General features: G+C 38.5%; 1 protein-coding gene across 1 annotated transcript in view; it reads left to right on the top strand.

Annotated features, from left to right (window-relative positions):
- LOC109485619 (protein FAM214A-like) overlaps positions 1-16531 on the top strand; it is a 29543-nt gene that overhangs the window by 784 nt on the left and 12228 nt on the right. The window contains exons 2-3 of the mRNA XM_019789307.1: positions 14400-14581; positions 15553-15746. Of these exons, the coding sequence (XP_019644866.1) occupies positions 14400-14581; positions 15553-15746 (376 nt within the window). The remainder of the gene's footprint in view (positions 1-14399; positions 14582-15552; positions 15747-16531) is intronic.

The raw sequence follows: 16531 nt of genomic DNA, 5'->3' as shown, positions 1-16531 counted from the left end.
GGGGGGGTAGATGAGTCATTTGATATGGATGGTTGGAGATCTGAAAGTGATCTTGATCACAACAGATCGCGGTGGGATCTTTGAAATGTAATACACTTAATGACGTACTACATGTAGCTGTTGCCATAGTCCCATATGATATCCGAGTATTCAAATTTATCTCGGGAAAAATATTAATATTTGCAACGAGGTAACAAATATTCTTTTGTATATAAAAATAGTTTGTATATTTCTGTATTCTATGCTTGTTAAAAGAATAGAATATGATAATCACAACTATTAACGTTACAGATTAACACACTGTTAACGTCTTTATGAAATGCAAAAATTGTTGCCATTAACATTAAAGACCTCCATGATTAAACAAATTACAGTATAGATCTGTTTTATGGCCGATATTTAACGTTATGCCAGTGTGACACGCTGCAAAGTGCTTTATATAAATGCAAAGAGCTTTTACGAATGGCTATGAAAAATGCAACGCTTGCGATCGAGCGATCAATAAACTTGGATCAGGACAAGGCCTTTTGAAGGGCATATATTGATGGCATGCAGATATATTTTCACATACAGTGATACACACAGGTATATAAATATCTAGAGTTGGGCAACATTAAGCCATTACTATAGTAAATTTATAGTGTATTTTTGTTGTTGCTAATATTGTCTTACATTTTGAGTTAGTTACATCCAACTCTAAGGAAATTTATTATGGACAGCAAATGTTTGCAGTTTGTACATCTGTTTGGTCTCGAATTCATGTAGACGTATGTATATTTGATGATTCCATAGGAATTTGTGGTGTAATCATTTTCACAGCAGTGCAGATGTACTAAAAATGGAAAATATATGGTGCATAACCACAAAATTCCCCTGGGAATTGCTCCTCTCTCAATCTCACTCAGCATTCCAGAGGTGTTCAGTTCCAAATTCCCATGGCTCTTCCAGTATTCCTTAATATTTACATGTACATAGCATTACATCAATGAAGTCTAGTAAGACCTCTTGGACTATTGAGCTACACAAGAAAACAAGTAAGTTCAAAAGTCAAAGTAGCTGGATAGATGTCAGGGCTCAAAATACAGGGTGCGTGTGCACATTTGTGCACCCAAATTTGGAGCTGTGCACCCAATTTTTTTCTGTGGGTGCACTGGTGCACCCAAATATTTTTTGTAGGTTTACGTATGTCAAGATGTTAAATGTAGAGTAGTACTAGTATTCAGCATATTCTTAACATCCAAGTGTCAGAAAGATAGTAAAATCATTTTTGTAGTACCTTTCTTTTGAAATGAAACATAGTTAGTTTTCGCTGATATTCTACTTATTGTATATGGTGCACCCACAGAAATTTTTTTGCACCCAATTTTTTAGGTTGGGTGCACCAGTGTACCTATTCCCAAAAATGAATTTTGACCCCTGTATGTTGAAAACTGTCAGACGTTTCAAAATTCAAGTAGCATTTCACTACTACACTTCTTACTAGTGATTGAACAGGTATTTATTTTGTTAACGTTATATATGTACATACATTTGTCGTGTGGGTAATGTTACATCTGCATACTTGTAGACAACTCAAAACAGCTGCTTTTCTTTACATATATTTGCATATCTCAACCCACTTGGGTTGACCCTTGAGTGTCATGTACCACACCCAAATAAGGATCTAGCTTAATACCGTAAATCTTAAAATGTTTGCGTTGGTTTTATTTTAAGGTTTTTGTAGTGACCTTAATACCACAGCTATAAATTTAGCACACCACCAATATTTGTTTTCAATGTATTACTCCAGTATTAAACTGTAGTACAGAATTTAAAACACTACAAGTACAAAACAGGCAATGCTGTAAAGGCTTTACTTTAATTTCTTGATGGTTTTACAGTGTCAAACCATCAAGAAAGTAAAGCTTTTACAGTATTACAATTGTACATTGATTTGGCAGTATATATTAGTATTATTACTGAGTATCTTATTAAATTATTCAACTGATAGAACTATCATACTTCTATAACTTAAGATATATCATACTTAAATCAAAATACAGCTGACAAAAACTAAGCATTATTTTACATGGGAAAATGTTTTTAAAATTTAAGTTCAAATTTTCTTTTTAGATACCTTTTGGCTGTAAAATATTTGTGTTTCTGAACAAACATGGCTGGCAAGAAGATACTAGACTGAAATAGCTTGGGGTGTTCTATCTTGGTCACACAGAGCATTGCACTAGGCAGTTTTAAATTTGATACTTCTTGGTATTCCCCCAACCCTACATGGAACTAAAACAACCCAAATGGGGAGGCAGTATTTCATATAGCTGGTCTGTAGTTTGTAAGGCCTAATATGTAGAGATAGCAGGTATACATCAGAAATACATTTGCACCTGGCATAGCTGCTATATTTATAGTATATAACCCCAGTCAGGGCTTGAAATACTGGGTGCATGTGCACCTTATTGCACCCAAATTTGGAGCTGTGCACCCAGTTTTTTTTCTATGGGTGCAGCAGTGCACCCAAATATTTTCTTTGGTTTATGTATGTAAAGATGTTGAATGTATAGTAGTATACAGCATATTCTTAGCAGTGTCAGAAAAATAATAAAGTTATTGCTGTACATGTATTGTACTTTTCCGTAGAAATGAAACATAATTAGTTTTTTCTGACATTCTACTTATTTGATATTATATGGTGCACCCAAAAACATTTTTGTACACCCAATTTTACAGATTGGGTGCACCTATTCCCAAAAATGAATTTCGAACCCTGTTGATCGGTGACTGGTGAAGCGCATATGCAGGACGTGGCTTTTTCAGCCCAGGATACTCCTATACTACATGTAACTCCTATACCAGACAACTGAGAAATACAGTAGCTGCTATTGACTAGTATTGTATGTCATCATTCTCAGTAAGTTACTAGTATTAGGTATCATCAGCCAATGTATTTAGCTTTATTCATCTCTCACAAGAATACATATAGGTGCAGGTAATTCAAGAAGGGAAGGTTCAGTCACCACATATGACCTCTGACCCTCCTGTGGTTGTTGTGGCTATGTGACAACACATCAGCTGACTGAGCATTCAGTCGGCCTTTAACGCTGTCCATAATGACTGAATAAGCAGCTTTGTGCAGCCGAACAACGACCTTCAGAGTAACGACCTTTGGGAGGGCTAGTACTAGTAGTAGGGTGGCCATTTTTATTGTTGTTAGGTGGTTAAAAAGTGGACATTGTCGGATATATTGTCCTTTCAAATCCTAGAGAAGAACTCCAAACATTACTCTGTAAATAATTCCCTTAACTGTAACACAAATTTGTAATGACTTTTCTAGAGAGGTTGCCGTGAAAATAAGACCACCATCAACATTTCATGATTTACAGTAATTGTCATATTCCATAGTTATATATTATAACAAAAGTACCAATCTGAACCATGCGCCAACCAGCACCAAGAGACCACGTCTAGTGAGATATTAGACATTAACAAGGATAACAACAACAACTGTACAAGTCATGTGGTTTCTATCCGATCGTAACTGTAAGAGAAGTAACACTGTCCATATGTGCAGATGATATTCCTGTGGTGCATATTTTGAGGACATATAAGTCCCATAATAAGGCAGTTACAATGTACCAGCCTATTTATAACATGATGGATTATCTATTTCCAACTTGTCATCAGTACCCCCAATTATGTTCCCTGTTTTCAGCCTGTGGGGTCTTGTAATATTGATATCATATTCTCTCCAAGCAGAGGTTTGGGTTTTGGGTTATTTTACTTGTATGTTATAAGCCAAAACCCAAACTGCTTGCAATTGGAGAGTACCCTGACAGTAGTGCTGTGTACCTTAAACCCACATTTAGGTTCAGGTCCGGATTAAGTCCAGAGGTTTAGCTTCAGTTCCGGACCTAAACCCATGGCATATACAAAATTGCATGTTGGCAACCTTGCAATGTTGTTTGGGCAAAACTGTGGCCACACAACATGGAGGCACACTCAATGATGCCCGATGGCAATGTTTTCTTCATTTTGCAGCACAGATTTTTCAATCTATGGAAGGTTTTAGGTGGTTTGGAAAGAAAAGGGGGTAATGACATGTTTTTTTTTTTTTAATAAGTCTGGAATCGGTTCTTTGACTTTGAGATTTTTTGGATTTGAACCTAAACAGCACTAATCAGCACAGTCACCTGTCTACCAAAAGATGAAACCAGGTACGTCTGTGTCACTGAATTAAGGTCATGTTGCTAACTTTATCCTTGACTGGTTTGGGGACAAGGTTTCAGCTTCACTAACATGCATACATGTATATTGAGGCTCAGGACATTTTGTACTCTTCAAATTGTACAGCATGTGCATTTTAGACATCAGCCACTGGGTTTTAAATGACAACTGTTGATTATTGATTAGTAATTTGCTGGATTATTTCATCAGTAGATTTGAGCACAAATTATGGCTGGACATAATGACCAGGTAAGTTGTTTTTAATTAGATTATCAATATTATATCAGAGGTTGTACCTGTATTTATTTTCTACCTTTTGGCTTGCAAAAGTTTGATTCGAAAATGAAATAGAACAAATCTGTGCCTACTTTTACATGCACATTTTACTGTTAGGCCACACCAATTTAATTTCTTGGTTAACGGATTCGCCGCTTCATTTTTTTCTGATTTGCAAATAAAAATAAAAATTCAGAATCAACTGCAAAATGCTCTTATTTTGCCCTGAACAGTTGAAAACAGTCCTTTTCATACTTCTTGTTAAAGTCATTCCATCTTTTAATGCAGTGGTATCATTAAAAGTTCAAAATTGTCAAACTTTTGAACCAGCCTGGTGTACATGTGACTTCATGGCTCCTATCTTACAATTTTGGGTCATAATAGGATGTCTAGGCCTGTTTTTATTTTAATTTTTTTTTCGCCCGCCCGCTCCATTATTTTTGTAGAAAAGTCCGTTAACCAAGAAATTAAATTGGTGTGGCCTTAGTGACATGTAACCATGTCCCTTGTTTCCACTTTATGTAAATTTTAGGAAGAAAGACTGAGTTGATCTCTTTAAAAGAAACTGTCCTAAACCAGAAGTGTTAGGTGCCATTTTGAGTGTGTTTTTGTGATAAAGTAACACCCCATAAGTTCAGGGTCAAGCAAGCAACTGCCTGACTTCTGGAGAAGGTATATAGAACCTTGAAGCAAATTATGCACAGCTGCCACCAGATTTAAAACCTTCCAGAATCAGAGAGTAGGATTTTATCTGTTCAGTACATTGATTTGTAGGTTCAGTTCTGTCTTAAGTGCTGTACTGTACCAGTTCGCTGGACCAGTTCCTGACTTGTAAAAATGTTTAGGTTCAAGTCCAAAAAAAGTCTAAAAAAAGTCATGAACTGATTCCGGACTCATTTAAAAAAAACATGTCACATACACCTTTTCTTTCCAAAACAACTAAAACCTTCAATAGATTGCAAAATCTGTGCTGCAAAATGAAGAAAACATTGCCATCGGGCATTGTCAAGTGTCAGCCTCCAATTGTTATGTGGCCAAAATTTCGCCCATTACACATTGCAAGGTTGCACCAACATGCAATTTTGTATATGCCATGGGTTTAGGTCTGGACTTACGAGTCCGGAACTGAACCTAAACCTCTGGACTTGAATCTGGACCTGAACCTAAATGTGGGTTTAGGTACATAGCACTAGTTCTGACCATGATTGCCAAATATATTGTGTATAGAGCCACTGGCCATTTCAACTTCATGCAGCTAAGATATAGCTTTATATATAAGATAGCAGCAGTAAAGGCCAAAATATCGATCTAACAAAAAGTATTGTCTGGTCTCGCTATATCATATGTGCATCAATCGATATGACCTATTATACTGATCCCATGTGGCTATGGAACATATGCTGACCATCACACTGTAGATTTTAACCGATAAAATTTTAATGTGGTCGTCTTTGTAGCCAAGAAATTCTGTCTTTTATGTAAAACTAGATGGAACACTTGCAATTTATTGCCAAGATGGAGATGGTAGTTTATGACTTGTAGGCAAACGCTGAATAATTCATAGTTTCATAGTTTTACAGTATCAGACTGTACATTACTGTACAAAATACTTTTTTGAACCACTTGCCCAGTTGGCAACCTACTGCAAAAATTAGGTTGCCCATCAGAATTTTAGGTTGCTCCACCTGTAAGTTACTACTTTCCTCAAATTAAGTAATGTAATTGTTACATACATAAGCCTTTGACAATAATATTTCTAACAGCCTTTAGTTAACTGATACTAGTAAATTAGTAGTAATAGCCATTAATACCTAAAATTAAAAAGCATCTGCCCGCTACAGTGGTGCAAGCCAAGTGGGCATGATTTTTTTTGGGGGGGGGGGCATTCTTAAAATTCAGGTAGCACACTGGGCTACCTAGGTTCAAAAATAGGTTGCCCCAAGTAAAATTTGGTTGCCCGGGGCAACTGGGCAACCAGGTATTTTGCACGACGTATCAGTAGCTACATCGATACATATCATAAAGAGCACATCTGATGTTTGCATTCCAAAGATGTAGCTTTCGATATAATAAACTTTATTGCTCAACAATTGTACTTCAAAGTTGTAATGTATGGACTATATGGGCATGTAAGGCCACACCAATTTAATTTCTTGGTTAAAGGATTCGCCCGCTTCATTTTTTTTCTGATTTGCAAATAAAAATAAAAATTCAGAATCAACTGCAAAATGCTCATATTTTGCCCTGAACAGTTGAAAACAATCCTTTTCATCCTAGTTGTTGCAGTTATTCCATCTTTCAATGCAGTAGTATCATTAAAAGTTCAAAATTCATTGTTTAAATTTTGAACCAGTCTGGTGTGTTGACTTCATGGCTCCTGTCGTACCATTTTGGGCCATAATAGGATGCCTAGGCCTGTTTTTATTTTTCTATTTTTTTTCACCCGCCCGCTCCATTATTTTTCTAGAAAAATCCGTCAACCAAAAATTAAATTGGTGTGGCCTAATGGCTATATAACTACAAGTATGAGCCCTATCTACCTTATGCGATGTTGGATGAGAAATAAGTATTCAGTCATAGGCCTTAAAATTTTCATGCATTTAAATTCAGGTTCAATATGTATCCTTTAATTCTTTTTAAAGGCATCCAATGCAATTTTTAGGGCTTGGAAACCTGATTTTTCAAAGTCAATATTCTAGTCACTTATCTACATACTGAGTTGAAACCACATTATCTCAATGTATATTGACCCACATTGACCGAAATTTTTTTTAAAATTCTGACGGAAAGAGCTAAGAGCTACTGGAAGGGCTCTTGGCTCACTTTTAAGGTACCTCCCATAAAATAAAGGGCTTGCTTCTTCAGTATTAAAGTATGAAATACTGATTGAAATGTGCTAATGTGAAGCAGTATGTGTCAATATCATAAAGATTGCCTTATTCAGAATATTTCCAGTTTTGCTGCTCTGAAATCGCTTTGGAATCATTGGCTTTAATATGGCTGGAAAGTTTTAAATCCCTTTTTCTAACCATGGGAATGTTGAATTGTTGCTGACCTAGCAGGCTAGAAGCCCCTGTATTGAACCCTCACACCTGTGTTGCTATGAACACAAACTGTATTGCCAGCCTCTCGCTTTGTTACCTATGTTTGGGTACCAAAGGCATGGAGGTCTGGGGTGGTGTTACCCTTAAAACAGCTGGTGTATTCATATGCAAATTGGCTGACCCCTGGGCTCAAGTCCTCTCCAAAGGGGCGGAGCTATGGCCATTTAAAGACCAGGTTTTTCCTTTGATTGACAGCTACATTGGCCTTGTTGGCAGTGTGTGTGAACATGTATATGGATAGGAGTCACTTTAATTTTCGTGGAACGTTCCATTGACGGATTCTAAAGCAAACCGTGTGCACGTTTGGGCGCAGTTTAATAGCGTGACCTTGAGTTGTTTGTGAAGGTCAACAGAATTCCTGGGTCGTGTGGATGTTGACTTACCTGTAACCGACGTGGCACCTGCCGGATTGGAGCCCTTCCATGCATGCAAATCAGGCCTGTTGCTGGGCAGGCCGTACCAACTGTGTTTGCCATATAGGGGTGTAGTCTGGAGTGTTCCCAAGGCACTAGTGAATTTTTAATCTGCCACGGCAGTCATCCCCCGAGGCTGTTGTTTGGAATATTTCTGCAGAAATGTTGTAAGAACGGACTGTTTTAACAAAGAAATAAGTTATTTAAATGTGACAGCTTGGGCCCCACATATACCAGAATGGTAAGAATGTCAACTTCATTGTCTTTTAGTCTTTATCAAGTTCAGATGCAAAAACAACAGTATATAAATATTTCTTCTAATCATATAATCCAGTATTTTCAGATACTACTCCGGTATATTGTACATGATTTGCTAGCCTGGTATTCAGACATTTACTTGCTACCTTACCTTACCATATATAGCTGCATGTTCAAGCTAGGCTGGATGCAAGGCTACCATATTGCTGTATTGTAGATTTTTTTCTCTGCATGCATGCAAGTATTTTAATCATATGTCAATTGTCTTATTGGTCGTGCTATCTAGGCTGTATTTTTCAACTGATAAAACCAGAAATGTACCTGCTCTTATTCCAGTGGATATTTTGACTGGCAAAATTTTGTTTTAATGGTTGAGGCATATATATAGAATACAACACGGGGTATTCCATATCGCCCGAGGTATCGACTCGCGGGAGGGCCGGGACCGAGGGCGATGCGGAATACACCGTGTTGTATTTTATTTATATCATACCCACCCAAGAAAACGCACCTTTCATACAATATGAGCCAAAAGTTGGTGCCATTAAACCCTCAAATGCAACAACATCAGTTCCAACGTCCGGATTCTGTATTCGAATTTTCGAAAGGGGCACACGCGGTTAGGGCGAAACGCGTTCGATTCGTTTTATGGAATCCATGGAAACGTTCGATAACGGGTTCCGGACCGGGCCGTACCGTAAAGTACGGTCCGGAACCCGTTATCGAACATTATCGCGGCCCGGGTATGATATAAGTGTGCTTACAATATTGTGTTAATAATCAACTTTCATCATCTATTAGTTACACTAGCAAAGTCCTCCCTCTGAATAGGAATTAACATAAATTGTGTGTTTATATTAAATTGTGGCAGCTGTCTTTTCGTCATGTATATTCTATCTTTGTATTTGTTCAGTTGTGTATATGCAAAGGAAACTGTATTGACAGGAAACAAACCTAGCCTTTTGCACATTTTGTAAATAATTCAATATGTAGAATCTTATTCCATAAGCATTATTTTTATAATAGTGTAATAACAGTATAACAGTGTGCAGGCAGTAAAGTCTGTTAGACATTTGCTACATTTTACGCAACATGTTTTAAAGATACGTATCCTTATTGTGTTAAAGGTTTTTAAATGTATCAGTTGTGTACATTGCCACAGCTGATAGGTCAAAGGTTGGTTTGCTGAGCCATTGTTGCTAAAGGCTGGTAAGGCCTAGGAAAAAAATATTTTGTTTCCTGTTTCAGTCCTGAAAAAAAAATTAGGGTTGGTAGGTAGGGATTATTCTTTTTTTCTTTTTTTTTGTTTAATTAAACTTAAACTTTGGCAATCTCTAGTGATCCAACTCTCACAATACAGTTTATATAATATATATAAATAACAAATAAAAACTTGCATGAGGACACTATTTTCAATGTCAAATGTCAATGTCGGAAGTTATTGTACAACAATTCATCACTCAGATCATGTAGCTAGAAAAAATTAGTCAGCTTGAAAAATTTACATGTATGTCCCTTGCAGGGATCTACAAAAAGGGCTAGGGTTGGCAGTTTTTTTTTTCTAGGGTCGGTCAGGAAACACAAAATTTTTTTCGGTAGGCCTGAGACAAGTTGCAGCAGCCCTGACAAGCCAGGGGAAGTCATCGTGACCCAAATGTCCTTGGTTCTAGTCCATTACATTCAAGCTGTGGCTAGCTAATTTAGAGAGGTCAGGATTAGACTGTCCCTGGTTCTAGTCCCAGTCTGGTCACTAGTGTACCTAATCTGCTATCATGGCCAGTCCTGTCTGGATTGTATGTCTTTTTAATTGCTGAACAGCTGTTTCAAGTTGATATATTTGTCTCTTATACATTGTACTTAATATAGCAGCTGCTGAAAATAATCCTTTTTTTCTGCACTGCAGGTTAAATTTGTTGTTAATATGTAGAAAATTACCTGCACCACTCAGAGCATGGATCATACTAAAAACTGTTCAAAAACAATTGCAATTACACGATGGTCAGATTTGGGCCCAAAAGTCCCAATCCGCTACTATGGAGATCGAATCCCCCGAACCCGCGAATCTTGTTCGATATGACGTCATTCGAATAGAGCGGGCGTTCGATCTGGGGTTACCCGCGGTCATTTACAGTAAAGCCGCTACAACCGGCTACTTCAAGCCCTTTTTTACTTGGGAACCACGGAACAGAAAAAATCCACCTTTCCACAAATATGAACCGTTTTCAAAACATTACATCTATGCCGTGATTTTATTGTGGATATGTAACATGTAACGAAGCTACTGCCGTCATCGTGGGTGACCTTGAAGGTCAGAATTCTTGTATACGCTGTTATAAAATCCAGGTCCCCATATCCAAGTGTCATAGCACGCGTGCAAACATGGTATTTTAACCATTCCCAAAAATCGCTCAAATTACCTCATTGAGGGCTTGTTTGGAAGAGCAACGATTTCCGCAGATTTCTGTCTTAGGGATTTTTGAAATATGGCCGCGATTATGAATTATCGGTATTTAAAGTTAAAACACTGCGTTTTTAGCTCTTCTTTTGACTGTAAGTCGAGTTTTAGTTAAAAAATTAAAAAATCCTAAGACAGAAAGTTTAAATTTACTGTAATATTTCTAAAAATCCAAAAATCTAACCTTATTTTTAATTTTCGGGGCCTCTTAAAATCAGTTGTTTGGTTCTCGTGAACCCTTTTTGAAATCCGAAATTGATCTCATTTGGAAGCAAATGTACACAAAGTGGAGCAAAGGCAGTGCAACAATAACATTTGAGGTAAACAAAATCACTTATTACATTTTATTTTGACGAGTATTTACTCTCCAATTACTTTTGTTTATTTTCAAATTTTACCCGTTGCCCCCGGGCCGGCCTGGGACTCCCGCGCGGCCACGTTCGAACACGTTCTGTAACCCGATACCTCCCTAGTAATGCGACTTTTAGCCTAGCAACCGACCGCCGTGTTAATTTCTTTTATATTTCATCTATCTATAATCTATCTAAATAACCATCTCTTGCTTAGCCAGAAAAAAACTAACTTGAGTTATAAAATCAATGCCCGCAGGTCTAAGATTACTACACGATAATTTGGCGAAATTGACCAATTACTGCATTCTATTTCAAGGAATAGCCAATTTGGAGGACTGTACATCATGTATTACATATTTATAGGGTACAGGGAAATGGTTACGTAAAAATCCTTTCTTAGTCTTTCTTGGAAATGTAGCTGTATAACATCTGACCGTGAATATACGCCTTTTAGACTTTGTATATATATTGTGACCACGTACATACATGTACTAGTACATGTACATGTATATCCTAATCCACTGCGTAGAGTAGCCTCGTGTACAGTAACCTGACTTTTTGCTCGTCCCTAAGATAATTTTTCCAATAACATTCAGATTTTCTTGGACCCCTGGGCTGCAAGTTTTGACAGCTGACATTCTTATGAAACGTGTTTGTATACTAAAGTCTTAAGCTTCTTTGTTCAAACAGACATCTCTCAGGCACAACCCCCCCCCCCCTTTAAGGGGAATCAACGCAGGCATGAGTCATACAATTACAAGGAAAACACTGAGTCAGAAATGTGAAATGACTTGACTACATGTTCCCCATGACTATTACAACTAACAGGAAGCTTACCAGTCTATATCACTGAACTGTCGTCTGGTCTAGTACAAGTACATGTGCACTAAAATCAGTCTGTTTCTACATCTTGTGAACCACTCATGGCAGTTCTTCAAGAACAGGTTAGTTGGTAATATTGCTGTGTTAATCATAATGTGTTAACAATGTTGAATCATTATCTGTAAATTGAATATAGATTTGTATCCATTTTAATTACTAGTATTGTTACGTACATACTGTAATTCACTTAATGTTCACGGTAGCAAAAGTTCATGGTCTGAGAAAAATGGACATGCTCATGGAACTATATATTCATGGTGGCGACAGGTGCAGGAAAAAGAAAGTCCAGGAATTATTTGTTAACTATAAAGATTGATAAGTTCACGGTACAGAAGTGACAGTGAAAACAGTGAACATAACAGTACAGTGAAAAAATCAGGAATTATAGTACAATGTATGTACATGATATACCATGTATTGTAAGTTATTATTATAATTATAGCAGTCAGCCCGGCCATTATTGAAGGAGACCAGACATGTATACTACCAAGGTTTTTCTCTAAAGTTCAAGGCATTTTCACTGCCAAATTGTCCAGCAACCTCTAAGTCTAAAAGTGAGTTTCAAATTCTACTGAACCAGCATCAATAGAGATATAACATGTATACTAAAAAATATTATGCCTCAAATAATTCTGTTGAACTAAATTGTAATGAAAGAAATGCTCAAAAGCCTAGTTGGCTGACATTTGAAGTGTTCTTAGTTTCAGTTGCTACAGACATAACGGCAACCTAACATTACTAGGTATGACTCACTAACATGGCTGGAGGGTGATCATAGTGTCTGTGCTTAAGTGATGCAAATCTGTCCAACCTGCCCTTTGTTCATTGTGTTATACTACTGAAGGGCACACGTGTGTGGTAGGTTACAGGTAGTACGTAGGTAAAGGTTGTTTTTGTGCCGTTTTGTACACAGTGTTCTAGCCAGGATTTTTTCATAGCTCATCGGAGGTACATGAAGGTACAGAAGAGTAACTTTCGTGGCACATTGAGCCAAAATATTTTGAAACTCATAACCCCCTGAGACACTATTTCTTGTTAAATCTTGAGAAAAGATTTTAAGTTAAGGTTTTCCCTTTGCTATTATATTAAGCTTCATTTTAAAGTTATATTTTAATTTTTTGCAAGGTTTTTGAAGGTTCTCCCTCCCAAAACACCTCTATGCTAGTTGAAAGACAGCATAGGGGTCAAAATTATAGTATAGGGAGTCAAACTATGCTAAAAAGGCCTGGCTACGATTAAGCACAACTGGGTGAGACCGGTTTGATCCACTCCGAAGTGGATTATAATAAAAGCCTAAAGGACCCCTACTCTTTCCAATAAGTGCAGTAGGATCTTTAATGTTGCTAAGACTAAGTCTCAAGCATGGAACATTTGCCATTATGACTGCAATCCAAGGGGATGTCCCTAGCTAAAGCAAGGTACTCATTTTCACCTGAGTCAAGTGAGAAAATAGGTGTATTAAACAATGTTTGATACATGTCTTTCCCAAGGGTACATCATTGGGATTCAAACCATAAGACCTTTAGCGTAGATTCTGTATTCTGTGCTAGTATTTGTGATGTTAAATATCTGAACCTAACCTTCACTGGTCCATACTGGGTTTATATATTACATAGGTGTATGTAGTCTTTTATTTGTTGCATTGGCTGCTACCACCTGACGTCCTGTGAAAACAGTAAATCTGAACGGTAATTTTATTATGATCCATAAATAAATTTGGAGTGGATCAGGTTAAAGTTGATTTTCAGTGTTACCTGCACCAGTAGTGTAGGTACATGTATGCGGGAAAAAGTCTTGTAGCATCATTTCATGGAGGTTATATTTTCAGTTGTGTTTGTCTGTTGTCAACATAACTCAAGAACGGCTGGATGGATTGATTTCATACTTGGTGGGTTGGTGGGGTATGTAAAAAACTGGAAATGCTTACATTTTGGGCCTCCTAGTCCTAGTGGCTTCCCTTGGTACTGCAGCAGAACTTTTTTTATAAGGTAACTCAAGAACGGCTGGATGGATTGGTTTCATACTTGGTGTGTTGGTAGGGTGTGACAAAAACTGGAAATGCTTACATTTTGGGCCTCCTAGTGGCTTCCCTTGGTACTGCAGCAGAACTTTTTTATAAGATAACATAAGAACGGCTGGATGAATTGGTTTCATACTTGGTGTGTTGGTAGGGTGTGACAAAAACCGGATATGCTTACATTTTGGGCCTCCTAGTGGCTTCCCTTGGTACTGCAGCAGAACTTCAGGTTTTGGTATCTCGTTTTTGACGTTTTTTTCTCTGTGTTTTGTTTTGTGAGGTCTTGATACTTGGTGTGTTGGTAGGGTGTGACAAAAACTGGAAATGCTTACATTTTAGGCCTCCTAGTGGCTTCCCTTGGCAGCGCAACTTCCAGTTTTGATATCTCGTTTTTGACGTGTTTTTCTCTGTGTTGTGTTTCTGCAGGTCTTGATAGCAGTGAGATGGAGGAAGAGGAGGTGGACCCGTACGAGTTGTTTGTAGACATCGGAATGTTGGTGACCGACGGAAGAGTGCCCGAACCCTCGCTGAAGGGTCGCACGGAAGGGAAACACTGCCCGCCACCCGCGGGGTCAGCCGCACACATGTGCGGCGAAACTGACTCAAAGGTAACTAACAGCCACACACAAACATCCAAAACAAGTAAAATCTGAGATTTTATACCGCCGGGCTTTTTATTGTATATTTTCATATGTTGGTTGCGCGTCGCAGGACTAGGGTTTTAAACAGAATTTATCGAGACCGGACACCCCTCTGTGCGAGGGGTCACCTTCATGGACGAGACCGACAATGCCTAATAAACGCCAAAGGTCAACGGTCGGGACCACTTTTACGCTCAAAGGGGTGTTCTGGGGCCACCAAAAGACACCATTTTCACGCCCGAAAACACATATACAATAAAAACAAAAGAACGTGCATCATCGTCAGCACAATAGCAAAATATATACAGAGTCCCAAAAAAATCCGTCCACCCAAACGCGAGAAACAGCTGCGAACGTGAAAATCTACATCTCTCACAAAACCCTTCCGTGGAAGGATGTCTCCTCCCCCGGAGGTAACAATACTTCCATACCCGGATGTGCATTTTGTAATGATCAGTCTGGAGTGTTTGGTTTTAGCACAAAACCTTACTGACTGAGGGAAACCTTAATCAGGATAGGAACCCATCCTTTTCCTGCTCCGTAATTTGATCCTGAGCCAGTGTATATAGTTCCTGCTGATACTGTGTTTGTGAGTGTGGCAGATTATGATAAAACAGTGGAGGATTGAATGGTATTGCCAAGATAACATGTAGCCTTTGGCGGTGATTGTTGATTGGCATTGCCATTTGAGCTAGTATGACTTTGATTGATAACCAATACAATTTCTGTTGCAAATGCCTTAGCCCTATAGCCTGGGTACCATCCGGATTTTCGCTACGCAACGCTCGAAAAAGTGATTTTTTCGAGCGTTGCATAGCGAAAATCCGGATGGTACCCAGGGCTACCTTAGCCCTACCTTAGCACACTAAAATAAAGGTTAAAATCATTCCTTTGTTTAATCACGACCTTGATCGACCTTGCCCCCCTCCCGCCCCCAGTGTGTGAAGGCAATGCAGCTGAAGTCTCAGATGTTCCTGCTGTGGAGGAATGACATCCCCATGTCGGTGGAGGTGCTTCTGTGCCCGCAGTGCTGTTACGAGGAGATGGCGGCAGACGTGGAAACGCTTGCGAGCTCCTACCCGCAGTCCGCCATCTTGCTGGAGCAGTGGACGATACACATGGTGGCGAAACGGTAAGTTGTGTACAGTTATAAGCCTGACTACATCTTCAGGAGAATTGTAGAAGGTCAACCAAGGTCAGAACGAACTCAGCAACATGTCAGGGCGATCTGAACGCCATGTAACTGACCTGAGGGCACTATGCACTGGAAAGGTATAAAAGTGAGAACTTCATGCACTTGTGTCATTAGCCTCTGTACACTTGAAGAAGCCACACAGGCAAAACTGGTCGTGTGACAGGCTGAATAAAAGTTCTAAACGGGCACTATGCAGCTCCAGGTGTCATGTGTGAGATGTCGGTTAGCTTGAGGAATGAATCCACTCTACTTTATACTAACATCTGTGTCCATAATATCACCAGGGTCCATAATATCGCCACCTTGAGAAACAGTGTGCTTAAAGATATTTTTACTGCAACATACCCAAGGTATGTACATTTGAGGTGTGCAGGAGTGCATACCAAAAGTATGTTGCAGTAAAAATATCTTAAAGCACACTATTTCTCAAGGTGGCGATATTATGGACCCTGGTGATATTATGGACACAGATGTTACATCAGGAGAATTAGAAACATTTCTATCCTGTTGATTGGTGCATAATTATGCTAATGCACAAGTGACAGACTTTTGTAAGGGAAACAGAAAGAACAATATAATACAATATGTCATATAGTCTAATTTAGCCTGGGAGCCATCCTTCGTAGTTTCTGCTGGCTTCGTAATGTCACTGGCTACCACGGCATGATGGCTCCCAGGCTAGAGAGAACTGGAACTACAATAGGATAGCAGTAAGATACCAC

This window comes from Branchiostoma belcheri, unplaced genomic scaffold (genome assembly GCF_001625305.1).
Source record: "Branchiostoma belcheri isolate BF01 breed outbred unplaced genomic scaffold, Haploidv18h27 scaffold77, whole genome shotgun sequence".
NCBI classification, from domain to species: domain Eukaryota; kingdom Metazoa; phylum Chordata; class Leptocardii; order Amphioxiformes; family Branchiostomatidae; genus Branchiostoma; species Branchiostoma belcheri.
Note: the sequence above shows the minus strand (reverse complement) of the source record. Positions and strands in the feature narration are given on the sequence as shown.